Source organism: Drosophila guanche, unplaced genomic scaffold (assembly GCF_900245975.1).
Source record: "Drosophila guanche unplaced genomic scaffold, DGUA_6, whole genome shotgun sequence".
Taxonomy (NCBI): Eukaryota; Metazoa; Arthropoda; class Insecta; order Diptera; family Drosophilidae; genus Drosophila; species Drosophila guanche.
The window spans coordinates 2,246,419-2,272,790 of record NW_022995748.1 but is presented as its reverse complement, the minus strand read 5'-3'; the positions used below and the strand labels follow the sequence as shown (position 1 = coordinate 2,272,790).

General features: G+C 48.0%; 2 protein-coding genes across 5 annotated transcripts; one reads left to right on the top strand and one right to left on the bottom strand.

Moving 5' to 3' along the window:
- Positions 1 to 123: 123 nt before the first annotated feature.
- LOC117584378 (rho guanine nucleotide exchange factor 7) lies at positions 124 to 14,212 on the top strand. Of its 4 annotated transcripts, XM_034273224.1 has the most exons (9): positions 131 to 571; positions 4,963 to 5,341; positions 5,405 to 5,605; positions 5,664 to 6,084; positions 6,146 to 6,385; positions 9,422 to 9,818; positions 9,883 to 10,131; positions 11,255 to 12,094; positions 13,528 to 14,212. In XM_034273224.1, exons 2-9 carry the CDS (start codon positions 5,004 to 5,006, stop codon positions 13,719 to 13,721), a joined length of 2,880 nt encoding a protein of 959 aa, XP_034129115.1. In that variant the 5' UTR covers positions 131 to 571; positions 4,963 to 5,003; the 3' UTR covers positions 13,722 to 14,212. The 4 variants fall into 4 exon arrangements, with proteins under 4 accessions (XP_034129113.1, XP_034129115.1, XP_034129116.1 ...); XM_034273222.1 differs by lacking the exons at positions 11,255 to 12,094; positions 13,528 to 14,212 and adding an exon at positions 6,463 to 8,809 and having other exon boundaries at positions 124 to 571; positions 9,883 to 10,030; XM_034273225.1 differs by lacking the exon at positions 11,255 to 12,094 and having other exon boundaries at positions 137 to 571.
- Positions 14,213 to 22,037: 7,825 nt separating this feature from the next.
- On the bottom strand, positions 22,038 to 26,372 carry LOC117584543. Its single transcript, XM_034273496.1, has 6 exons — positions 25,713 to 26,372; positions 23,807 to 24,095; positions 23,539 to 23,756; positions 23,219 to 23,474; positions 22,632 to 23,149; positions 22,038 to 22,567 (listed from the first exon to the last, which is right to left on the bottom strand). The coding sequence occupies exons 1-6, from the start codon at positions 25,960 to 25,962 to the stop codon at positions 22,320 to 22,322; spliced, it is 1,779 nt and encodes a 592-aa protein (XP_034129387.1). The 5' UTR covers positions 25,963 to 26,372; the 3' UTR covers positions 22,038 to 22,319.

Sequence of the window (26,372 nt, the reverse complement as noted above, 5' to 3'; positions counted from 1 at the left end):
GTTGCCATAAAAATCCGATCATCCCTGCGATGATCCTGATGTATCATGCAAACGATATATTGACTGCAACTTTGTGGTATATTTTTGAGGGTCTGACGGTATATTGTATCGATAGTTCCGCGGTTACACTGCTGTGCAGCCCTAATAAATATGACGAAAAATGTATTTGTAAAATGATGCTTAGAAAAGTACAAAATTAAGTTGAAAGTGATAATGTAGACGTTATTAAATCGACCACAAATGTGTGAACGTTATCAGCGCGTATCATACACACGAACATCGAACTCTTGTGTTTGTTGTGTTTTCTTTTAAATAGAAAATCGGAAGCTTCTGTCCTAATACCTGAATGCAGTGCGAAGAGTGTGTTTTATTTAGTATATTACTAATTGTGTATATAATTAAAAGCACGCTGGGGCCAGCGTAAAGTGACAAAAGTGGTAGAAAGGTGGGAGAAGCCGAAGGCCCCCCATTACTCATTCTCTATTTTTGCTGCGAAACGACAAGCAAAACGAAACCAGAAACAGCAACAACAAACGCAACAAATGATTGTTACAAATAAGCAAAGTTGAAGGTGAGTCCGATGCAGAGGGCCAGACAGTTTGGCCTGACGACTTTTTTCCTACGACTATGCCGCAGTCAGAGTTCAGTGGCATCATCCGAACCAAACCCCACTTGCAAGCCCCATCCCTCCATTGATGCGTCAGCGGTGCTGCACGCAACTAAAGCAACAATCTAGTGGCTCTTTCGGGGAAGAGTGCCAGTGTAATTTACTGCCGGCTCAGGGCACAGTGCGCCGTCTCGTAGAGGCTGCAGGTCGCTGAGGTTGAAGTGTCCCGCCATTTATGCTGCATAATCCATTGGGTCAATAGCAAGGGTCGCCGCTCCGATGAAACCGTGTCTCCGTGCCGCCTAAGTGGGAGAGCGGAGGTAGAAAAGTGCTTGTTTGCTTGTGCCCCTGCCTGGTATCCCTGCATGGCTATATGTACACACATACATATGTATGTATTTTTGTCTGTATTTATCTTCCTCCGGTGCCACTCTTCCTCTGCACGGCAAGTCTAGGAGGAGCAAGACGAAGGCGAATAGGGAGAGAAACCCCTAACCAGAGAGAACCATTCCAATACGAACGAAATTTTGAACGGTTGCCAAAATAAAATTCTGTCAAAGGCGAAACTCAAGCAAGTGCAAATTCTGTCCTCTACCGTGTATCAGGCACCTTAGAATGGTTTTTAGAACAAGCTCAAAGAAAATAAGAGCTTAAATATAGGGTATCAAACAGTCAAAACTATCATTCAGCTTCACATTCAGCCCTATTATTGTTAGTTTTGCGCTCTAATGAAAGCGTTTCGTGAACTATTTAAGTTTTTATTTGAACCAAAAGTCATGCGCTTGATTTTCATTTGTAAATAGCAGCAAACCTCTCTGCTCAATGGTTCCGGTTGCTGTTGACCTCATTTTCCCCACGGCATTGGCAATAAGATACTCAAAACTCTGAAAGAGAGAACTTCAAAGTCTGATCAATTCAAATTATGAACTTCCTCGCCCACGCACCTCTTTCGAGAACCGAATCCACCCACTGGCAACGGCAACGGCAACTCGAACTGAAGATATCTATAAATACGGCGGAGCAATCAAATTATATTATGTCTATATATTGTACTCGTGTCTGTGGTGCACATTCCAACCAATGCGGGGAAAATGCATCTCAAGTGGCGGCCCCTCAGGCCTGTTGTAAATCTCAGTATTGACACATTGAAGGGGATTCGAGAGGCGGATACGCAGAGTGGATGAATGGATGGATTGATGGTATGGGATGGACTAGCCGTGCCGGCTGTAGAACTGCATAAATTTGGTTTGTCTTTGGCTGACTTTGTTTTCATTTCTTTGATTTTGCGCGAGAACAAACAAAGAAAAGAAAAACAAAAAACAAAAAGAATAACAAATCTGCTTTCGGCATTGTTTACGCTCTTAGTGGCACAACACAAAAATACACATCGTGAGATCTCATAGGTATTCCCTCTGCTCTCGCAATGATTCCTCGTCGAATTGCGCATTTCCGGAAGCCGCTCCGACAACATCCAAGCATACACAGCTACATATGCATTTGATTTCTGCCTTCGGTGACAGATCGTTAATATCCGAAAGAGTCCATCATGTTGTAGGTATTATATTTAGAGAGCGTGGGCACAACGCACACACACATACTCGTATCTGAGCTTTGACATTGCTGCGGCGGCGCCATGTGCAGGTTTAATGAATTAATTAAAATGTTGTGCAGTTTGCAGCTTGGGCTGCTTGTGGCTCTCGCCTCCCTCATGCTTCCTGTCACATTATGTGATGCGTCCTCGCTTGCTTCATTAGGGGACGAAGCAGCCACAGCCACGGCTAGCACCTACGGAAATTTGATTAGTGTCGGCCAGGGACTTGAGCAGTTTCAGGGCTGTCATCAGGGGAAGTTGCATGGCCCGATCCGATAGACAGGTTCTGTGGGTTGAAGTTCAGTGAAGAGTCACAACCCACGACGAGTCATGCATCTTCCCAACTGAACGGAACAGGTGAATTCTTCCGTATGTCTTTTGTACATGCACACGCTCTCAATCGATTACTGAACACATAAACATAGAGAAACATCACATCCAGCAAAAATGCCATGATTCCTACGCGAAATATTTTAATGGGTTTTTTAAAAACAGAAAACAAAGCAGAAGCAGCCCGACGGGGAACGACGTTCTACATTTCTCAATGAAACAAAATTAAGATATAGAGTGAGCCCCATTTCGGAATTTTCAAATTTGGGAGGCTGTGGCCAAGTTCCCCATATTGTCATATCTGTGTTGATTTTTCAAGAAAAAATGCGCTGTATCCGCCCGTGAACAGATAGATATATTGTATGTGTGTTTCATTCGCGATCATTCAGTGGAGAGCTGAGGCAGAGAAAAGAGAGAGTGAGAGTGATGTCTGAGAGGGAAAAGCGTGAAAATTCGGCTTCTATTTGTCGCCAGTTTTTCTGTATTTCGTGGTCTGCAGCAGGCAGTTTCGCTGAGGCAATGAACGCGTGCGGTGCAACGGTAACGGCAACGGCGGAATACGACGAATTTTCCGTACATCAATTCATTGTTGAACAAGTATATATTCTATAAAAATTCTGTATAATCGTAAGAGTGCGAGAGTGTTGTGTAGCCACAATCTGACGGCATTTTCATGCGTGTGTGCAACCAAAACGTGACCTTGCCTCATAGAAATATTCTCAGACAGAATTCCGAGGAAAATCGTCTGATTAATCTTGACAACTTTCGCCAAAAGGAAGGCCCTCGGCTCTCTCGGGAAACTGTAATGGAACTTGTCTCTTGGTCAACTGTTTCAAAAGTCTCGGAGAACGTATGTATGTACACAGCCTCAGATATCTTGCAATATCTCAATATAGCCATTCCCATTTGCCATATGGGAGGGAGTCGAGTCGAGTCAAGTCGTCAAGATTTATATATATATATATGTTTGTTCGTCGGCAAAAAATAGCATTTTGGGCAAAATAGAAACATGTTTTTCATATTTTTGCGTTTACTGATTGCAGCCATAAAAAACAAGAATGTGATTAATGTATCTATGTATGTAAATGTATGGAAAGTATACATAGAGATAGTAATAATGTAGTATCTATTCCTTGCTCAGAAACCTCTAGATTTTCAAGATAGGTACATTATACATTATTGTTTATTTATTGAGTCGCCTCTAAATGTGTTGAATTTATGTGTGTATTATTTATCAGCAAGTAACAGAGCTCAGATAACGACTTGCATTTTGTTAAGCTAGTACACTTTTTTACCAGCTGTTGCGAAATACATACCAAATTCATAACATTGAATACTTAAATGTACAGTTTATATGCTGCCTAGCTGTACTAGAAAACGTTAGTGCTCAAAAGAGGGACTGAAAGGACAGAAGAGAGGGGTATTCCCGTGCCCTAAATGCAAACGCAGCTTGGAATGAGCGCGAGAGATCGAGAGCGTGAGAGCGTAAGAGCAGCTTAGTTGTTGCTGCTTTCTGAGAGCGAGCGAAAAAGGGGAGGATAAAGCACGAAATAACGGTACAGCGCTTGTGCTGCTGCCGAGTGTGAGTGCACGTTAACTGTGAATTGTAGACTAAATTGCAATCTTTTTACGCTAAGTAAAACTTTTGATTATTTCTAAACTAAAAGATCTGCATTATTGTTTTGCTCCTGCGAATCCACTTCCCCTCGCGGTGAATCGTCTGACATTTAAGTTTTACGATAACCATAAAAATTCTTCGATTTAGAATGTATTCTGCTTGTCCGAATTCGCATGCTGATCTCTTAAAGTAATGTTCGAACAGCCCATAAAGAATGGGCTCGTAAACATTTTGAGTACACGACACGGTCGTTTCTTATGATTTATATTCGTTTGTTTGCCGCTCTCAGTTCTTCACACTGTTTTAATTGGCCTTAAAAAACTGTTCTGATTTCGTAATCTGTGAGTGATTTTACACATTTTTTTTGTCCATTTTTCCAATGGTTGCTGGCTGCTGGCTGCGGCTCTGACCTTGGCCGTCGTGTACCGCGCACGAGTTTTCCAGACACTTGCAGCATGCCAGACCGAAAAATGTCAAGAGACTTGCGCACGCCTTTAACGACGAGCGCAACAGATGTTTATGAAATGTTTTTCAATGTTTAGATAGCGGCAGAAACCAATGGAATGTCCAACGATCCGAAAAGATGATGAGAGCATGAGAGCAAATTGCAATGCTGCGTAGGTGCCGGCAGAAAGTTAGTGGACAGACAACACACACATGTGGACACTTATATAGATACGTCTTTGTGCTCACAGATGGTCAATGGATGGGGAATTTCATTGAACAAATTGCTTGCTTGATTTTTTGTTGATTTTTCAAGTTCAGCAACTAAACCGAAACTGAAAATGCTCCTTTTGTTTTTTCCCCTCGTTTCAGTTTAAGCAATCCCAGAGTGCAGACCCAGAGCAAGCTTGAAGATGGAGCATCCACTGATAGTGCAGGCCGAGTACTCCTTCATGGGCAGCAACAACGATGAGCTGTGCTTCAAGAAGGGCGACGTCATCACAGTCACACAGCGCGAGGATGGCGGCTGGTGGGAGGGCACACTGAACGACAAGACTGGCTGGTTTCCCAGCAACTATGTGAACGAGTGCAAGGCGCAGCTGCCGCTCGCCGAGACCATACGTCCGCCGGAGGAGATACAGGAGTATCGCTCGGTGGTGCTGAAGGACCTGCTCGACTCGGAGCGTGCCCATGTGGCGGAACTGCAGGGTCTGCTCGAGAACTTCCTAGAGCCCATGCAACAGACGCAAATGTAGGTGGCAGATTTCCACTGAAAGGGAAGCAATTATTTATACTTTATCCTTAATCTTTTCAGTCTCAACCAGGACGAGTATGCCCAGCTGATGTGCAACTTTGTGGAGATTGTGAGGACACACGAGGAGCTGCTCATACAGATCGAGGAGTGCAACGATCGCGTGGGCAAGCTCTTCCTCACCAGCGCCCCACTCATGAAGAAGGTCCATCAGGCCTACTGTGCAGCCCATCCCAAAGCCATAGTCATATTGGACAAGTACAAGTGAGTGCAACTCCCAACTGCATAGGGATAAATATTAAAATCTTCTTTGGTTCTCCAGGGATGAGCTGGAGAAGTACATGGAACGGCAGGGAGCGGCCACTCCAGGCCTGCTCGTGCTCACCACGGGCCTTTCGAAGCCCTTCCGGCGGCTGGACAAGTACTCGGCCATGCTGCAGGAGCTGGAGCGGCACATGGAGAGCAGCCACCCCGACCGTGGCGACACTCAGCGCAGCGTGGCCGTGTACAAGGACATTGCGGCCACCTGCTCGGCCACGCGTCGCCAGAAGGAGCTGGAGCTGCAGGTGCTGACAGGGCCAGTGCGCGGCTGGCAGGGCCAGGAGCTGAGCACCCTCGGGGACATCATACACATGGGCAGCGTGGCTGTGGGCGCTGACCATCGGGATCGCTACTTTGTGCTGTTCCCCCAAACGCTGCTCATCCTGAGTGTCAGTCAGCGCATGAGCGCTTTTATCTATGAGGTTGGGATTGCAGTTGGCTTTCGGTTTCAGCGAACTTTCTCTTAATCTTTCTTGCTCGCAGGGCAAACTGCCGCTCACTGGCATAATTGTGCACCGGCTGGAGGACACGGATGCCATTAAGAATGCCTTTGAGATCAGCAGCCCACTGATTGATCGCATTGTGGCCGTCTGCCAGGGACCCAACGAGGCTAACAAGTGGGTGGAGCTGCTGAATGCCAACAATCCCAGTCTGCCGATGGGCATCAAGCGGCAGCTGAGCAACCTGAGCAACTCCTCGATGGGACAGCTGAATGCGGCGCATGTAAGTGATGAGTTATAACCGAACAATGATCTTGATTATCTCTTTATTTCGTATCATAATCTTGGGCCACTGAGCAGCTCAGTCAGCACTTGGACTCGCGCGGCTACTGCACGCGATTCTCGCTCTGCGCATACTACGCCAGCACGCCCAGTGAGGGTAATGCCCGAGCAGCGCGCACGACGCTGCCGCCCAGCAACTATCCACCCACGGCGCCCTATGCGAATCTCAGTGCGCACTTTGCCCGGCTGGTTAGGGCCGGAGGACTGAGGAGTGCGATTGTCAAGATGCTGCTGTATCCACAGGCTCGCCAGAGCATCGATCTCATGCGCATTGCGCTGCGCAAGAAGCGCTGCCACAAGGCGGCTGCCAAGCTCAAGGATCTCAATGAAAACGGCGAGTCTGGGCAGTCGGAACTGGAGCGGCAGGATGCCATTGAGTTGCCCACAGACTCGGAGAGCTATGAGGATGACTTCGATGATGAGTATCTTCATTCTTGCGACTCGGATCCGTTTGAATACGTTCAGTTTTATCAGAACAAGAGGAACGACTCCCTCTGCAACTCCACTGGCACCTTTGTGGACCATGGGCTGCCCAGGAGACACTGTTCGTCCATTAATCTCATCAAGCTGGACTCGATTGATGACCAGGAGGTTCTGGCACAGAATGAGCTGAAAAAGGAGTCGCTCATCATTGGTTCCAGGGCTCTGCGGGCACTCGCTCGCAAGTCATTGAATCGGAATTCCAGCGTACACACTTCCACGGCCACTCTGGAGCTGGGTGCTGGCGGCAGCATCACAAGTTGTGTCGCGGAGGAGCAGCCAAATAAGTCTTTCACCCTACAACAGCAGAGCTCCGATGCCAGTTCCATGTATGCAGCCCGACTGGGCGGCGCCTTCACTGCGTGCGAGAACCTGGCCAGCATGCCCGATGATCTCAGCCTCAGCCAGGTGCAGCGCGAACAGGAGGCAACCGCTCCCCTGCCTGCCTCGCCAACGGAACGGCACAGCATGCCAAGCATTTTCGTGGGCAACCGCTTCAATCTGTCGAAGAACACAGAGGTCTATGTGCCCACGTGGAAGGATCGGCAGGAGATGCAGAACCAAAGTGTTGAGGCGGAGCCAGAGGATGGCGTGCACTCCAGCTCGCTGGATCTACCCGCTGCCTGTCTCACTGCACCTGACAAAATGCAAGCGGAGTTGCTGTACAACTATGACGAGGCGCTGGCCACCCTCGAGAATCCGCTGCAGTTGCAGCGCGAAAGTTTACCCTTCCAGAGTCACAATCTAAACTCGGATAAGCGGGTCTCCCACAAGAGCGACAGTCCCGCGTCTGCCAAACCTCAAAGAGAATCCAGCCAGGCGGCGCGGAGCAGCTCAACGACCGAACTGTGCATTGATACCGCCTCCAAGAAGCGTGAAGCCGCCACAGAGCACAGCAGGGACTCGATTAGGCGCTGCATTAGCTATCAGTTTCTGCAGATGTCGAACCGACCACCGCCGCCGAATCCGCCACGTCGCGATGCAGATCTCCACTTGCACTCGAAGTGTCGCTGTTGCGAGAGCTCCCAGTGCCCCAGTCCGCGCTCCAGTGACAGCGGCATGGCTGGCAGCTGCACCATAGCCTCGCCAGATCCGCCCAATCCAGAGTCCTATTTTCCAATGTGTGCCACAGGCCAGGATGTGCTCGATGACAGCGGCAAGTCCGGCGAGCGCTTTGATGTGTGTGGCATGTTCCGTGATAAGTTTCTGACGCCAGAGGCAACGCAGGAGGAGGCGGAGCCAGGCGAGGAGCTGGCAGAAGAACCAACGACACCCACGAACCAAAAGGCAACCCAAGAAGAGGCTTCCATTGTCAGCACAACGCAGATTCAAGTGAATGCCAGGAGCATTTATCTGCCCTGCAGCGCCAGCATGGACGAGACGCACACCACTTCGGCAACCGATCCTCTGGTCAGCTCCAGCTCTGTGGGGGAGCTGGACACCGCACCACGCGCCACCTTTCGCTCTGGGATGTACGCGCACTGGTGGAAGAAGGAGCGTCTGCCGCCGGAAGTGGTGCGGGGCATAGCCCATGCGTACAACAAGAGTCTGCCGTCGGTGCATGACAGCTCCAAGGACTCCAAGGACTCGGGATCAGTGTGCTCCAGCTGCTTCTGCTCGCTGGGTGCCAGCGGGTACAGCGAGGGCGCCCTGTACTGCTCAGTGTGCCAGAACTGCGTGGACTACTACAATGGGAGCACCACCAGCACTACGAACACCACCACCACCACAGCCTCGGCCTCCTCTGGCTGTCCGCTGTGCAGCGAGGATGAGGCGTCGACCCGCCTGTCCGCCGCACGCGGGGCATATGCCAGCGAGCCAGCCTACTCCTCCTCGCTCGACTGTCCCATTTGTGCGGCGCGCGTCTCTTTCGCGGGCGAAGAAGGCAAGCAAACCGAAATGTGTTGCCTGCCAGGTGGCACGGAGGTTCGTCTCACTCAGAGATGGAGCTTCGTGTGGCCTGGTCGGTGGGCGTTTGTGCACGTGTTCCGTTTGATTGTTTTGTAAATTCGTTTTGCTCTCTCATGTCCACCCATATTCAAAAACCATTTGGAAAAAAGCAGCACGTCCAAAACGAAACGATCGCATCCACACAAATGCTTCCTCATCAATCCATGACATTCCATGACTAACCCGTGTGTATGGCCCGAAGCGAGAGGGAGAATCTCTCCACTAATCATACCAGAAAATCATTCCTGTTTCCTGCAGAACTTTTGTTACTTTTTTGGCCTTGTGTTTTTGCATTGAGGTTGTCATCTTTGTAGCCAAACGAATTACAAAACATTTATCTAACGCTCAGCACCACAAAGAACCACAAATTCTAAATGAGAAATTCGCATTCGATTCGATTTGCTTGCTGCGCTTTGCTCGCTGCAGCCACACACAGGACTGCTTGCCGCCTGTACGTTGTTCTTGTTAATTTGCAGCCGCCAAGAGTGATCTAAATACTGTTTATTGTACTGTTGAGTATTCATGGGTTATTTCTCTTTTCTTGCAGATGTCGCCGCCATCGAGCCACAGCCTGCTGCTGCTGCCTCCACAGGCAGGCGGCCGTCAGCAGGTGCCGCCCGTTCCGTCGGGCAACAGTCTGCAGGGCTCTCCGGCCGCCAACTCGATGTCACAACACAAACGGAGCCAGTCGTTCAACCACCACCTGAGCTACAACCAATACACGCACACTCAGCCTCCACCACATCTTCTGCATCCGCCACAACCACCAAGTCTACCAAGTCATCTGGGGGCGGCAGGCCACAGATCAAGTTCAGCCCAGACACCAAGCAGCAAGACAGCAGCCCAGGCACCAGCGGCGGCAGCCATGGACGGCAGCCCGGCGGCACTGCAAGCAGCAGCGGGAGCAACGGGGGGGCCAAGCGCAAGGAAAGGAAGCACAAAGGGTGAGCGCAGCACACATCCTGATCAATCTTTTTCGCTAATGTTTTCCATTCTGCGCATTCTCAGCTAACTGGACCATCAGCTGCTTGCGTCCCACGCCGCCGCTGCGTCCCAGTTTGTTAAATGCAAGTGGCAGTGGCAGTGCTGGCGGTGGGGGTGGTGGTGGCGGCAGCAGTAGTTCCTCCAACGCCCTAGCCAGCTACTGCAGCGGTCGTAAGAATCAGCCCACCTACGAGGAGGATGCCCTGGTGCTGCGCGTCTTCGAGGCCTACTGTGCCGCCTACCAGAACAATGCCAGGAACACCATACACTCGGGTAAGTGGCGCAGGCCGCCAAACATGTGCCTCATATAGCAGCCACAGCTAGCTGTAGGCCTTGTACAAATTTCCGTGTCGTGCCAAGAACTTCCCAAATAATTGACCAAAAAGGCAACTTTGAATATAATTAGAAAATTGCTTAATTTTACTCACACACACACACAGCTGTACACTCACACACACACTCACTGTACATTTAGTTTTCATTTTTGTTGGTTTATAATTTCATAATTTAATTTGCTTTTTAATCACCTCTGAATTTATTCACTAAACCAAGAAGAGTTTTTCCAAATTGAGCAGAGAATTTAAATTGTATTAAGGCTTAGGCGAAAAGTTTAATTTTAAGCTTGAAAATTGTTAACCAAACCTTAACCTTAAGAGAGTTTAATCATTTATAATTTTCAGTTGAAAGAATTGGCCGTTAAAGTTTCGTTTTGAAGCTGCGAAATTGCTGCTAAGCTGCGAGCAAAGGAACCAAATCTCTTGATATTTTTGTATTTGCAATTGGAATTGTTTGTGTTTTATTCCCACATTGAATAAATATTATGTTTCTGTTATTATCCCATTTACCTGTGTAAAGTTTAGTTGAATTTATTGATACACCCACGACCGCCCGCCCAATAAATCATTGCACCATCCACCACTCCATTCAGCATTGTCACTTTATGCCTCTCACATTATGTATGTATATGCGTACTGCTAGGGGTTTTGGTTTAATATTCTTTTCCACACACTAACTAGAGTATTTCCCTCCGTTCTGTTCTGTTCTATTCTCATACCCCCCCACTTGGTATCTGGTTCTGGTATCTGTCCACTCCCCTGGTTCGGTCCATCCATACACAATCCCTCATCAACTCACAATCTCCCACTTATGCTTTCCTGTATGTATGTTTGCTGTTGTCTCCCTTGTCGTTGTGCTCCACCCGTTTTGGGTTCTTTTCATTTGTGTTTAGTTTTTGTTTGGGTGTTTTGGTTCTGCGTCCTTCCTGTTGTCGCTGTTGGTATTTCGTTTTTCCGTTTTCTTCAAATATCTTCATTTTTCTCTCTCTCTTTCCAACAACTCCTGAACCGAACCAAACCGAACCGATTTGAACTGAATGCCTCTGCCTCTGCCTCTGTAGTCTTGCAACCTTGGACTCCGTGCCTGCCCATACGCGGCGGCAAGCTGAAAACGAGCAAGACCTTCTCGACCTCCAATCCTCAGCTGCCTTTCATAGCCAATGCCACCTACCTCAGCCAGGCACAACAGCAGCAGCATCACCAGCAGCAGCAGCAGCAGCAGCAACAGCAACAGCAACAAAACCGACAGCACTCGGCAGGAAGCCTGAATTCCTCTTTCATTTGGCGCGAGGCCAGTCCAAACAACTTCAATCTGTACTCCAGCTCGGTGTCGTCCTCGCTGAATGCGGCCCCTGGGCAGCGCTACTCCATCACAGGAGCGGGAGGAGGATCGCCCTCGATCAAGGACTACCAGCGGGCGCTGTCCGAGGAGCGGGCCACCAGGAAGTCCCTGAATCGCCTCAAGAGCGGCTTCGGTTCTGGCTACGACAACGTATGCACTTCGCCCTTGTTGCCTAGGAAAAACAAGCCCGCCCCTAAACTGATTGCACAGCAAACCTATCAGAGATCGCCCACAACTATTGTGAAGCCAAATCCAGATGGAACCGTTGCCCATCCCGGACTCTACGACCGCCGGCTGAACCGTTCCTTCGAGACCTCCACATCCCACCGCTATGCCGGCTATGGAGCTGGATATCTAATGAACTGCGGCGGCGCACTGCGCACCAGCACACTCCAGCGGAGCACGCCCCAGCTGGCTGGAGCCGAGAGGTCGGACGACAGCGATTTGGAGCGCGAGGATCACGGATGTGCTGCCTCACTGCTGCGCAATGGAGCGGGTCCGGCGTCCCTGGAGCTGAACTCTGACGGTACCAAGCGGCAGTCGGGCAGCTGGTGTTGCGGTAATTTTGTGATGAAGCAATGGCGCAAGATCAACCATCTTTGAGTCTGTCTGGGTGTGGTCGGGGCATGCCTCATCAATCATCTCTGCATCAGCATCAGCATCAGAACATCAGCATTCGCATCCCGCATTGCCGCCTGCTGCTCCAGCCGCTGCTCAAGCTTTTGCTTTGAATGAAGAATATTTCATTATATTTTTAGTTGATTTCTGGCTGCGCAACGCTTTCAATGCCAAAAGCCTTAACCATAGATTGTAACAACTAATTTGTACAATGCCAGAGCAATTTTCGTGCTCCCCAACACTTGACCAAAATGTTTGTACAAATTATTTGCCAGTCCTAGCCATAAGCCCTAAGCGCCGCCTTGTTGTGTCTATAAACTTAATTACGAGTAGAGTTTGTGTGTGTGTTTAGCATAGCTGATATTGTGTCCTGTAATAAGCATCCTACCGTTTGCCTTCGTGACAAGACTAAGCGAGTTAGAGACTAGCTCTTTGAGGCTTGCCAGCAGCTCCAGTTGGTTCCTGGTTCCTGGTTTCTGGCTGCTATATGCGATACGGTTTAGTTCCGCTGCGAGAGAAGGGCTTTACAATTTCCGTCCTCGGCTTTACCCGCTACACTTTGTAGGGAACACATATTGCTATAGATTCTATAAGTGTATTTTTTTGCCATAGCATAAACTTTGTAAACTGTAAACATTTACTCGTAAACGTATTTATGTTCTGTGCGTACTAAACCAAAATGGGGGTAGACCAGTGCTGTCCAGTTATAAGTCATTACTAGTACTAGTACTCTCGTGTTTATATTCGTTGCCTGCCTAGCAAGACATCGAATCAAAGTACGTGCACAGAGGCAGATTAAAAGTCTCTTAGCCATAGCAACTAAATCAAAGTAACCTACTGTTGTGCATTATTGAACGAGGGAGAAGCCCCCCGGCCGTAATTTGTAAGTGTTTTGTGCAAAATGTTGTCTAACCAAATGAAACTACCTTATAATCTAATATTTATTAATCCGTTTATACGTGTTTGTATTTGTATTCGAGTCGAGAGGCGAGAGCTGAAATCAAACAAAAATGAAACGAAAAATGAATAAATTCCTTTACAAGACGAAGCGCCCTTTTGTTTGTCTCTGTGTGTGGCTGTTCATTAATATTTATGCTTATAATATAATTAGTATAATTTAATGTATTGTAGTTAGTAGGGATCTAGGATCCAAGTAGGGGCCCTTAAGCACTCTCTTTATTTCCGTTGTGTTAGCTTACAAATTATGATTTATGCATACACATTATAGACCATCCACTGCCTCCCCACTTCTATGCCATTATGCGATCCTCAACCAATCACACAACACACTAACATATTTTGTTCTTTATTCTTTTATCCAACTGAAATACAAAAAAAAAAAAACAACAACCCAAAACTCCCACAACCGAGCAGGCCTTGAGAACGAGGACCTGACACCGACATTGCGACAGCTCTGGACCGCCATACGCCAGATGCAGCAGGACATGTCCCAGATCAAGCTGCAAATCAACGAGGAGCGTGCCCTGCGCGCCGATCTCCAGCAGCTGCTCATGCAGCACCTGGAGACGAGCAGCGTGAGCAGCGGGGCCAACACACCCAAGTGTTGACTATGCAAGTAGCAACAGCCTCCATCGACGATGAAACGTATCCCGCCGCTGCCTCCACATAGCTTTATATAACCTACCTATAAGAATGTTTTATTTTGCATCCCACCCCCCTGGGGCAGTCGGGCAGAGTGTGTACCAAAAAAAGTAACTACCAATGGACTTTACAACCCCACAAGCATACAAATATTCAATGTATATTTATTTGTGAATGGACAATACGCCAATAAGTGTGTGAAAGCTACTTCTAAAACACTTCTACTTCTCCTAAGAGTTGTGCCCTTATTTATAGTCTAGAGTTTATCAGCATTAACATTGTTAGATTTAGTTTTGATTTGGCCTCACAGTTTGCCACATTGCAACGCTCTAGTATGCTGCTTGTGTAAGTTATGTTAGTTAGTCCCAGTCCCAGTCCCAGTCCCAGAGCTGCACCTTTGGTTTGTTCGTTCAAAATTCTGAAAAATGTGCCAATAATTAAGCGAGTTCTGAAACAACGCTCAACAGAAGTTGTATTTACATATATTATATTATGCACTATAGAAACATTTACTGAGGATAAATATAAACAAAGAAAACAGTGGCTCTAATTGCGTATAAATGCACCCATAACGACGAGGCCTACAGATTGTAATCGGAACCCACATAAAGAGCTAAGAAAAAACGGGAACTAAGCCAAATCAGCATCTGAAGAATGACAATGATTTAACAAGTGTAAAACAATGTGTGCCCGCAACAGTTTCTTTGACAATTTTACTGCATAATTCGGAATGCTTTCAGGTTTTTCTGCTCTGCTTCCTCCAACTGTCTGCTGAGGTCCATGTCGGGGAGCTGCTGCTGAGGAACATAATGAGATTGCAATCACTCAGCGGCAAGCTGAGTTGCGGCAGCTGGCGACAAATGCACAGCAAGCGTTAGACAAGACCCAACAACACACAATGCTGGCGAACACACATTCAGTATGTCAGTAAGGATTTGAGAACAATGCAAGCGCTAGCCGGTCGGTCTGTGTGTCTGCCTGTCTGCCTGTCTGTCTGGCTGGCTGATCGGCTTGGAATGTGTCACTTCCACTTCCTGAGGCCGTGGAACTTGCGGACTTGCCTTGCCCTCTGTCTCTGTGTTGTGGCAACGGATGTTAAGACTTGCGGAAGTTTTCGCATGCACTCTGCACAGACCTCCCTCCAGCCCTCCATCTCTTAGCAAGACTTCTTGCAGCTGCTTAGCTGAGTGGATTCGGTTGGAGTGGAGATGGCGATAGTCGCCCCTCTGGGCCGCTTTAATGCCGATCATTAGCGTTGCTTTCTGGCTTCGTATTTTCCAACTATTAAATTATTAGCAATTAGCAATTACTACTTTCAACTTGATGATTCCCCAGGCCTACATGCAAGAAGCGAAGGGCGCACCTTCGAGTGGTGCGCTTAAAGACTTTATTGTATCTGAAAGCTATTAAAAAATTTAATTCTTTAGTCTTATGGCAGTTCCTTATGTCTTATGTTCTTCCGTCGGTTCACTGTATAGCAATCTCAGATGCGCCGAGAGGCCTTGATCATAAAACTGAACTGACTTGTAGCCTGAAATTATCGCACAAGTCCCACCCAGCCTGTCGGTTATGCCTTAAAGTCTTAATGGCCGCTCTGTATAATCCACAAGGTTCGCTGGTTAGCCGATTTTGAACGCTGCCAAGGCATGGCTGCCAGTTCCATCCCAGTTCCATTTCACAATTAGTCGGGGCTGGGCAACTTTTCCCGACCCTGCCACGAAATTGAAATTATAATTTTCAACCGCAATCAACCGCACTGAATATGCATGTACATTTGTCTGTAAATAAGTATTTATGTATGCATTTATGTAATTTGGCCTAACTATTGTTACTACTTGGTGGGTTGTGGCCACACAGCGACAGAGAGCTCTTTGCATTAATTTTTCCCGCTGACATCTGATTCAATTAATTGTGGCTCTTAATTTGCTTCTGTTTGTTTAGTGAAATTTCCGATTGAATATTTGAATATTCAATTTCATTTAAATCGGAAATTTATCCCCTTGTCGCTATCGGAAGCTGCCGTGAGGGAGAAAGGGCTTTGCTGACTAACTTTCCTTTACTTTTCTTCTTGTGGTTAATATAGAAATTGAATCAAAAAGCAGCATACTCACTGCATATAATTAGTTATAATTTTACTTTGCTACCAACTAAATTATTCTTTGCCTAGTCCAGCAACCTCCCGATAAAACCAAAGTATGCTTTTGATTATAGTTTTTACGCAGCAAGTATTTAATTATACACAGCCTCTGGCTGTTCAATGAGCCACTTAGGCCACTTATCTGATTGATTCGTACACAGAAAAGCTTGTGGCCAGTGTATCCAATGTTTGTGGGCTCTCAGATTCGCTTCGTTCCCCGTTAAACCGTAAACAAAATTCCCGCCAATGTTTATGTTTCAATTTTAGAGCTATACACGTATGACAGCTGCCAGAAGTCTCTAGCGTAGAAACAGTGTTCAGATACGCGGTAAATCAACGCTCCATTGACGACCCACTTTGCCCAAGGCATCGACGGATCATCATCTTGGGGATCGTTAGCATTAGCACGGTTTCAGCACATTGGCAGCAGCCTCAACTGGCATCGATAGCTCAATTCCATCCATGGCAGTGCAATGCGATGCTTCTAACCCAATTCACGGGGCCATGCAAAGTTTTTTCTGACATCTGATTGAACCGGCTCAGTGCTGGCTCTGGATTTACGCTCCTCTGGCCACAACATACACACATACAGTATGTAGGTTTTATGCATGTATTTATAGGGTATGACGTTTAAAAAAAGGTTTGCCCCGTTTACCAGACGAGGCTGCTACGCTCTGACATTTGTCAGCTGCCAGTTGACGGAACTTTTGGCCCGGAGTCAAGCCACCCATATGGTAGCCGCGCGCCGCTCCATCTCTGCCTCTGCTCTCAGCTGACCCTAATTACATTCAAAGCGTGCATGTATTAGAGACAACAAAACGCCGGGTATTATAGATCTGAGTTATTCATGTACAACGAAAGCTCAGTTGACACCAAACTTTCAGCAGGCCAAATATTAACACTGAGCAACAAATTTAAGGAAATTTCTTTGCAGATCTTTGAGTTTTCGCTTACTCAACCGCCCGAGAGGGGACTGAACTGAATATTCGCTAACATGTAAACGGTAATCTGCCACTCGTTTTGGTTGGACAGTGTTAATAACAAGAGTGTTGTGTAGCGTTTGTGTGTGTTTCGTGCCCGCTAGTTGAGTGATCGGGTTGCAATTTGCTCGTGTTTAATTGCACTTCTCTGCGATCGCACGTCAAAAATTAAAAGCAAACAATGGAAACTCCCTGGGGTTGCCGTGGCCATATCTCCGCCATAACGGTGCCTGGCCTCTGTCTGTATTGCGGTATGTAGAAGAAAATTCGAAAAAGTGCAACGGCAAATTGCAATCCGCATGCTCTGCGATCATCGCTTTGCCTTTCCCTCGCAACACTCCCCACTCCACAGTGTATACCCGCTACATCGACAGCACTTTCATTTTCATGCTCACCCAACTCACTCACTCGTACACTCACAATGAATGGAGCTTATTAATCATATAATTATATTGCACATACATACATACATACATATGTGCACCTGTGTGAGTTGGGCTCTTGATTAATGCGAGTTGTAGAATTAAGTTAGTAAAATGCTGCATTGTGCGACTTCTGTTGATGTCTCTGTTTCCCCGCCCCCCTGCCTGTATCATTTATTTGAATGGCAGTGGCTGGAGGGGCTTCGGCTCTCTAAAATCGGACACAGCTGGATACGGCTTAAAGATTTGATAGTGAAATGAGGGCTTGAGTAGGGCACTGAACAGTAGGAGAAGCGAAGGGCTCTTGGGAATTCAAAGTGAAAATTCTTAGAAACCAAGGGCTTGGGAAAGTTAAAAGTTTGCTTGATTCTATATGCAACTAAATTGTGAGAAAAGAAACGTACATGCATTAATTGGGTAGTTAAAGGAAATTCTTATTCTGGGAACATTTTAAATATTACCTCGAGTGCAGCTGCATTCAATATATATTCCTTCCATATCTAGGAATAGCCTGCTTTGATCTGCTCAACATAAGCACGCTTAATTGTGCAGCTTTCGGCGATTATCTTGCTTTCAATGGCTCTCACGGCGCACGAGCACCCATTAAACTGTAGGAATGCCCCCCGCTTTTTGGAAATCTCTAGACTCCGAAAAAAAGTACAAAAGTCTCAAATGAGATTCATCAGTGAACCAATTTAATAGCGCAGACCCATTTAAGGCGTACTACACTTTCGCCCTGAGCCCAATTCCGTTTGCTTTTCTTTACTTTTTGCGCAATTATGTTGCGGGGTCGGCGCTTCGGCGGAAGAACTGGAAATTGCAAGCAAATAAAAATTAGTAAGTACCCAAACAAATATATAAATCGGGGGAGGAGAAGCAAAGGGAAGCACGAATACAAAGTAGAAGTCGGAGTCGGAGTCGGAGCTGTTGTGTGGGAATCTGGAGCAACCTCAATGGGAAAATGACTTAATGTGGCCAGCGGAGGTACGAGAAATGGCACAAAGATCTCCCACAATTTGCACAGCTCGGGGCGGAGCGACGGCAATAATATGCTGAATCTAACGGGTGTCACATAACAATTAGAATTAACTAAAGTACGAGAGAACTTTTCTCCTTTTGGCCATTCTAGTGCTGGTGGTGCTGCTGCTGCGGATGCTGTTGCTGTTGCTGGCAATTTTTCGCTGTGCTTTTCGGTTTTTCCTTCCATATTTTTAAGCAACGGTAAATGGAAATACGCAGTTGATTAGCAGCGGCGGAGGAGGCGTGACTAGTCGGTCTCGCTGGCTAGCTGTTGCTGCTGTTGTCATTCAGCCCGCGAACGGAACGCACATCGGCATTGGCCAGAGCAACTAATTTTCAAAGGTAAGCGCGTCAAGAACAGTTATGAGCTTCGAGCAGAAATGGAATGGCTATGGGATGGAATGGAATGGGATGGGGTCGGTCGCTGAGTCTTGGGATGCGCAAAAGAGAGAACAGGAAAGAGACAACAAGAAAATATGCCCAACAATGTGCGACAGCCGAAACTGAAACTGAGAGAAGAACAAGTGCGAATGAAACGAAGACTGATCGACAGTTAAATGTCCTGTTAGTACTCGTAGTCACTTGAAGCATACAAATTCTACACATATTAGAACATTAACTAAAAGAATGTCATGGTGTGATTTCATGCTTTCAAATATTTTATATGTCTGTATATTTATGAGCATAATTAAGTCGTTCATTTAACATAAATCATTTGCGTACAACTGCACATACCTTATATACCCTGTAATATGCACTTGGAGATGGCTATATAAAGAGAGAGCCTAAGTTACGCGCGCGACGCATTTCAACACCGGGAACGAGAGACGCGTTTTGGGAATGGGAATGGGATGGGGGACTGGGCTGGTTACGGTTACCACAGTTGCTGCAGTTGCTCATAGCTTTGGCTGTACTTGTACTTGTACTTGTACTTGTAGTACTTGTTGTGGCCAGCGTTGCGCTTCAACTACGGCCATACATCAAGCCGCCAGGGAATAGCGAATTCTGGTCGGCGTCAGATACAAATACTAAACTTGATGGAGACATAACTTGCATGCAGCGATGCAGGAAATCACCAGAAAGGCAGAGCACTCCGTAGAAGACCATTACACTACCATAAATACCAATACCAATGCCCATTGCCATACCCATACCAAGAGCCAGAGCAGGTGCAGGCGCATACATTAGAGCAGAGCCATGCCCAAGCCGAAGAACTTGTGGTTTCAGCCTGGGCCAGGCCTCAGCACTTTCCACTTCCACTTGTTATTCTCCGATTCTCTGATTCCCACTGGAGAGAGCGTGAGGGGAATGACTGAGAAGTGGAAAATAAAATTAACCGAATGGCAGGTTTTTATTTACGCTAAACCATTTGTCCCAGCCTGCACCATGTACATGAGCGAGTAGTTCTGTTGAGTTACACTTCATAAAGCCTGTGCGTAATTGTTATTGTCATGCTACGCAGTCTGAAATAGTACACACTCGTCTGTTTATGTCTTTAATTTGCGAATTAGAAGGGTATGTTGCTGGTGATGTCATCAGGCATCAGCCAGTTACCATACCAGTTTCGGTAGAACAGTTTCTGCATACTCCAAGAGGCGTTTCCACTGAACTTAGTTGGGGTTCAACAGACAATGGTGAGTCCGTGTCCTCCGTTATTTGCATTGCTTTTACCTAAGAGAGTTCTAGTGTGTTGTAATATTATACATTTATACTTATACAATTATATCCCATAAAACTCTCATGCAGAGAAATTTCCATTGAAGCACAGGCAACGACTGACTTGAGCTTCCCCTATTTGACACCAATCTTTTACCATTTACCCCTTCCCGCAACCGCGCAACATTAATAATAATAATCATTAAAAGTGCGACTGCCATTAGCCCAGAATCGAAACCTAAAACCAAAAGTAAGAAACCAAAACAAAACGTTCGCTGATGATGGTTTTGATACAGTGAAACAATGAGCTCGGCGGCTGTTCCGTTTTCGTGGTTCTGCCAGATCACCCAAAAGATAAACCAGTTGCCCGGGGCCGGGGCCGGGGCTGCAATTTGCCACAAGAACTTTCCTCACCCAAATGCACCCCAGATCTGGCAGATCTGACACAAATCTCCCCCCGCCATCTGCGCTTCAAATCCTAAATAATTAGATGTAAAATGGGTTTAGGACAGAGGGTTTCCCCCAAGCTGATCTCTTGAGCATTTTCAATTGTGTGGCTGCTGAACGTTAATTATCCCCCCCAGCCAGAAGAAAAATGATCTTGATGTGCACGGCAGTGAGTATGAGTATGCTTTTTGGCAAGAGGGAAAGAAATGAAAAACTTTCACAAAGCATTTTACTTTCGTCTTCGTCAGCTTTGCTCGCATTCTAATACAAGACAGCAGCCGAGCTCGAGGCCAGAGCTACTTGCTGCTTGGCGGGTCATTAAGTTGTTTGGCTGGCTTCTTGCTGGCCAAGATCGTTGGCCTCATTATGCACGGGTCCAAGTCTCCCAGCTCTTCCAGTAATAGGTGCAGCGCCGAGCGTTATGCTCGCCTAAACAATCTCCCGCCCGACTGGCATCTGGAGTGCGTCAGGAAAGGGAAACGGAAGCCAAATCCACAAGATGTATGTATGCCACATGCTAATCAACGTCAAAACGCAACTGTGGGTGAAATTTGAGACACTGGAGGTGTAGTGCGGCTCAGTCTGCTGCAGTGGGTGAAGGTGAAGGCTTGGGCCGGGGCTTAGACTTGGACTTGGACTTGGACTTGGTCTTGGCCTTTGTCTTGGCTCTGGTCTGCCTTGCAGATGAGAAAGTTTATTTATTTTTTGTTTTTGGTTTATGTTTTCGCGATCTTAACGCTTACTTGGCTTTTGTGTTCTAATAATACTCCAACGACGAACGACGAACGACGAACAACGAACAAAAGCCAAGACAAACCTTTTGTATCTGATGATGATGAGGATGATGATGAAGAAATCCGGCCTAATGGCTTTTCTATGCAAAAATCCATTGAGCACTTCCCCTTTTCCAAGTTAAGCCAAGCTCCCAGCTACAAGCTGGGTCCAGGCACTTCAATCAGAAAGTTTTCAGAACGCCTTTCGCCGGGGGGTCTCTTACCGCAGGCACGTCCCATTGGAGTCGGAGCCCGAGCCCAGGTTCGGACTGTCTCTAGCCAGCTCTCCATATTGGGCAACCGACAACAATAACAAGACCCCGCGAACTGCAGTTGGAAGTTCAGTTTAATGTCTTCTGTCTTCTGTTTTCTGTCGGTTATTCTGTTTTATCTGCCGGCTTCCGTTCGAGAACGAACCCCCCGGCGAGTAGTCAAACGCCAAGAGGTGGAAGTCGCGTTGACAACTCTTTGTGCCACTTTCATGCAAATCGCTGTCGCAGTCCGACGAGTCAACGTCTTAACACAATTTCGTAATTCAACAGAAAAGAACATTCGGCACATACTTACACTCGATAGAAGCATTCAAAACCTATTTCTGAACAGAATGTTCTGCCAGTTATGATGGGATCTTCAGCTGCTGGTTATGATGATGAAGATTGGGAGTTGCTGAGTTAGAGTAGGAAGCTAGAGCTTGAGTGCTTCCCATTTGGGCAGCTTGACCCATTGTTTGACATTCGTTGTGGGCCATGAACCAGTTAGCTTTCATTTCCAAATCTTAACTCATTTGCATTTGGGTTTTTAAAGTAGTTACACATCAAAAATACTCGTATTTATTATTATTGTTCTCTGGACATCATAAATAGTTTATACAAAATAAGTACAGCTAAAGTCTACGAACTAATCTCGCTCTTGGAAGGAAGTCAGAATTGCACAGTTCCAAGTTAAGCCTTGGGGGGGGCAGAGACACAGACAAGGATGGGCTTGGGCTTACAATTAGATGTTTGAATATTGAAGTTCAAGCTGGAGTTGGCCCTGGCTATGCGCAGTCATCTGCAGCTAAAAGAAGGTCTGTGCCATTCAGCAGGACAAGTGCGCATGGCCAGCTGGAAGAGAGTGGGTAAGGATGCACCTACAAGGTGCACTGATACTGCTGCTGCTGCAGGGCGCGGGGCAGCGTCTTGTGCGGCAGATGGGGCACCATCGAGGCTGTGGACGAGCGATGGCCTGCTGGGGTCTTGGGACGCAGCCGCTGGCGCTGGCGCAGCCGCTGGCGCTGCAGCAGTACGAGGCAAATGCTGATGATTATCACAGATATGGAAACAGTTACCAGCACGCTGCTCAGATTCGAGCTTATGTAACGCAGTGTGGGGGCGAAAGCTGCACAGAAAGGGGGCAAATGGCCATCACGAATCACGATTGTCGCTGACAAGTTGCTACTCACCCTCATCGCCATCGCCATCGCCATCAGCAACGTCCGGGCCAGCCTCGCGCTGGGCGTGTCTCGATCTGGCGGAGCTCCAGGAGTTGGCTGCCAGCTGCGGCGTCTGATCGACCACCAGCTTGGCATATTTGGTGTCCATCTGCTCCAGTGTCTGACCCTGAGCCGGCTCCTCTGCCAGACTGTTGACCTCTTTGAGGCTGGCCAGGCTCAAAGCGCGTCCCTGCTGGCGACTGTTGTTATTGTGGACTGCTGGCAAGGTGGTCTCCTCCAGCGCCTCCTCCACCAGAGCAGCTTGCTCCACGGACTCGGAGTCGGACGCGGAGTCAGATTCCCTGAGCACCAGCTCGCTCTTGTTAACATAGCGCATCTGGCGCAGCTCCCTGCCCAGGCGCTGATCATCGTCCGGCTCGAAGGGATCGTTGGGCTCGTAGGCGGCGGCCACTCCGTTCTTGCCGGGCACCGTGAAGCTGGCTCGCACGGTCTGCATGCCCGACTGGTAGCTGCAGACCACCACAAAGCTGCGAGGAGAGGAGAGCAGGGTCTTGGAATTGTCTCACCAGATCTGGTTAGAGTTAGATTCAAGTTACCGCCTCGTGCTGTGCGTGAAGATGCCCAGATTCTCCTGCACCGTGATGAAGGTCTCCACGGTGTTCGTCTCCGGCTTCACCATGCTGCCGCACTTCTTGTGATCGATCCGCATGGTGTACTTGTCAGCGGCAGCGCTGGCGTCTCCTTTCACGCCACAGTTGCCGCCATCCACGACGATGCGTCCGCCAAAGTAAGGGCCCGTCTCCACCTCAATCTCCGAGGCGTGCGGCAGGCATTGCGTGGCATGAGCGGAGACTACACGGAAAGTATTGGCATTAAAGAGGGAAGAGGGTCCAAGTCCAAGTCCAAGTCTACTTACAGCCCTTTGTGGGTATGATGATGCTCTGGCCGGGCAGATGCCCCGAGCCGCCGCTGCTGCTTTCGATCTCGTTCTCATCGTGCAGCTCGGCGCGTGCGTTCGACCTGCGAGCACCGCCCGCATGGAGGCGCCTCGGGGTGGCAGGGCGTACGTGGAAGCTGTACCTAGTGGCCATCCTCAGGTTGTCCACGGCAGCAGCAAAGTGCTGTACTTGGAGGCTAGAGAGGGCCATGAAAAGGAGTCTTTCCCGGATGGTGAAACCACTTACCCCATGGGGACTTCGGCAGCGTCCTCCTCCGCCACCTCCGCCACCTCAGCGGCTGTGCTGTTCACCAACTTGACGCGGCATCGCTGCGGACCATAGTTCTGCATCTCGCAATAGAAGATCTGGAATGCCTTGGGTGGTTCCACATCGATGCTCATATTTGTCACATTCACTGGGGACCCAGTGGCTGCGACTCCACTCGTATCTGTGTCAGCCTCCGACGGCACGAACTCCACTTCCCAGGTCAGATTCACCGATTTGTAATGTGGTTCACCAGCAACGCCGCGTATCTCTGTTGAGGGTTACCAAAGTAGGGGGAAAATGGGGTTAGAGCCGAGCCAGCAGTGCCAGCAGTGCCAGCAGTGGCAGTTGCAGTTCAAGTCGCCTCTTGCATACAAATCAACTGCCAGGGCAGAGTGTGGGGTTGGGGGGCACTCAGAACTCGTTTGCAGGCACAGCCAGACACGCTTTTGGATTAGTTTTGTTTCATTTTCGAAGCTCTTTTTCGCCACTAAGTGGTTGTTTCCAAGCCAGCGCAGATCTGAGCTTCAGCTGATGGAGGATCTGAGTGGAAGTGTGACGTGTATTAGCCGGGGGGAGCCAGCAAACTAGATTGAAGATGAGGCTGGGCAGATGGGACGGCAATTGCGGCAGGAACGTGCGCTCAAAGTGAGACAAATGGAGGCTCAGAAGTGGAGGCTTTGGCATTCGCAGAATCTGTATAACTTGTGCTCCTGACATGCCGAAACGAAATAAAGAATTTACTATTTTGCTTGCCCACTTAGCCTCGATTTCCCAACGATTTTCCCAGTGTCTGGCGCCTCTTTGCAGCCTCTAAGCAGAACCTTGCATAATCCGCAATTAGAAACTGCAACTCAAGCTGTGGCTGCTGCAAGTTGTTGCGAGCTGCTTTTCCCATGTTCAAGCCATTGACACCGATTTTTGTGGATTGCCGCTGCTGTGGCTTTTAGGCGAATTTCACACAGAGAACAGGGAAAAGTGAAAATTCTGCCATGGCACAAATTCTGACATCGGGGCTAGAGAGAGATGCGACTGCAGTCGCCGGGCCAAACACTGATTAGGAGGGGGAATGACTCCAATTGCAGCATCAGTAAATAAATCGTTTTGATTGATGAACGTTTCACCGCCAGCCGAAGTCTTGGGAAGTCCATCAATGACACTGCACTCGCTACGGATATCTATTCTCAGCCAGTCATTGCCTGTTATGTAAGCGATCAATGAGGGGAAATAAAACTAAGAGTCACACCAAGAATAATCATTGAACTTCCTTTGAGCGACAAATTGCCGCAATCTGCCGCAGATCCATCTTGATCTGTCATTGATCGGGTTGTAATTGGGGGGGTTTGGGCAACGCTTTGGCTAATTTGATTAGCATAATTTGTGTGTGTGAAATCCTGATTTCCCAATGCAATTTCCGCTTTGCGGTGCTCTGATGCCAGTGATTCTGGGACGGCTCTGTCTTTGACTCGGGACTGGCCGGGAGGAAATGTTTGCCCATTTACCGATTGCCCGCTTGATTGGCACTGCATGGGGGGGGGGGGGACATGGCAGACACAGGCAGAAATTAGCTGCCGGACAAGTTCGTTGTCTAAGTCTTTAGATGCCAGAGCGTGAAACAATTTCAGTGCCAAGGGCAGACCCTCGACTACGACTTGCAGGAGCAACCATAAATAGGTACAACAGCAGCAAAAGAAGCAAAAAACTGCATTCGTCGGGCAGCACAGATCGTGACCAAATGCAATTAGGCAGAGAGACTCCGACTCTCAGACTGCAAGTTCAACGAAGAAGGAACGCCACAACTGGGCCCTGGCTAGGTCTGGCTTTGTCTGTTTACATATAGATATATGTATGTAAGTTGCCTTTATGCTCCTCTGCTTATAGGACTCACCATACTTGCTGCCCGCTTTGTTGGCATTGTTGCCACGCTGGTTCTCGCTTCTGTTGCCTTCGAATGTTTTCCCTTCTGCGGCTGCGACCATCGATACCGATGCATTGTTGTCGCTGGAGCTCTTCGCTTTCCGGGCACTCTGCTTGGGACCTGGGGATGCTGCCAGCAGCAATGCCGGCAGCAGCAGCAACAACAACAGCGACAGCGACAACTGGCTGCAGCTGCTGCCTTGTATTGATTTCGTTGACATTATTTTGGTTGATTTATTTCGCTTTGCTGTTTGCTCTCATCAAATGTGTGTCAGTCGGGAGCTGTGGCTGGGTTTAGACGTGGGGAAAATGCAAGTGTCGCTGGCGGTGGGCCCCACTGGTTCGAGGCACAGTTTGTCTTTCGGCGGCTGATGGTTATTTGATATTTTGATTTATGGAAATGTAACTGCTACTTGTAGCTGAGTGTCCACCAATTGGGTTTGAGTACACTTTCTGGTTTCTGGTTCTCTTTTCTGTGGCAGAAGAACCGTTTCGGTTGGCTTTTATTACTACTACAACTATGGTTGCCCACTAAATCCCATTTGTCACGGCACAAAATAAGTAGAATCTGCCGCTGCGTTGGATGTTACTATTCCGCGTCGGCTGTGGCATGAACCGCGCGTTGCCAGCT

Coding starts and splice junctions, on each gene's coding strand:
- LOC117584378 (XM_034273222.1), top strand. CDS start 5,004: ATGGAGCATCCACTGATAGTGCAGGCCGAGTACTCCTTCATGGGCAGC. Junction 5,342..5,404: donor CCCATGCAACAGACGCAAAT/GTAGGTGGCAGA, acceptor TAATCTTTTCAG/TCTCAACCAGGACGAGTATG. Junction 8,810..9,421: donor CTCTTTCGCGGGCGAAGAAG/GCAAGCAAACCG, acceptor CTTTTCTTGCAG/ATGTCGCCGCCATCGAGCCA.
- LOC117584543 (XM_034273496.1), bottom strand. CDS start 25,962: ATGTCAACGAAATCAATACAAGGCAGCAGCTGCAGCCAGTTGTCGCTG. Junction 24,096..25,712: donor CAAAGCGGGCAGCAAGTATG/GTGAGTCCTATA, acceptor AACCCTCAACAG/AGATACGCGGCGTTGCTGGT. Junction 22,568..22,631: donor CGATGGCGATGGCGATGAGG/GTGAGTAGCAAC, acceptor CTTTCTGTGCAG/CTTTCGCCCCCACACTGCGT.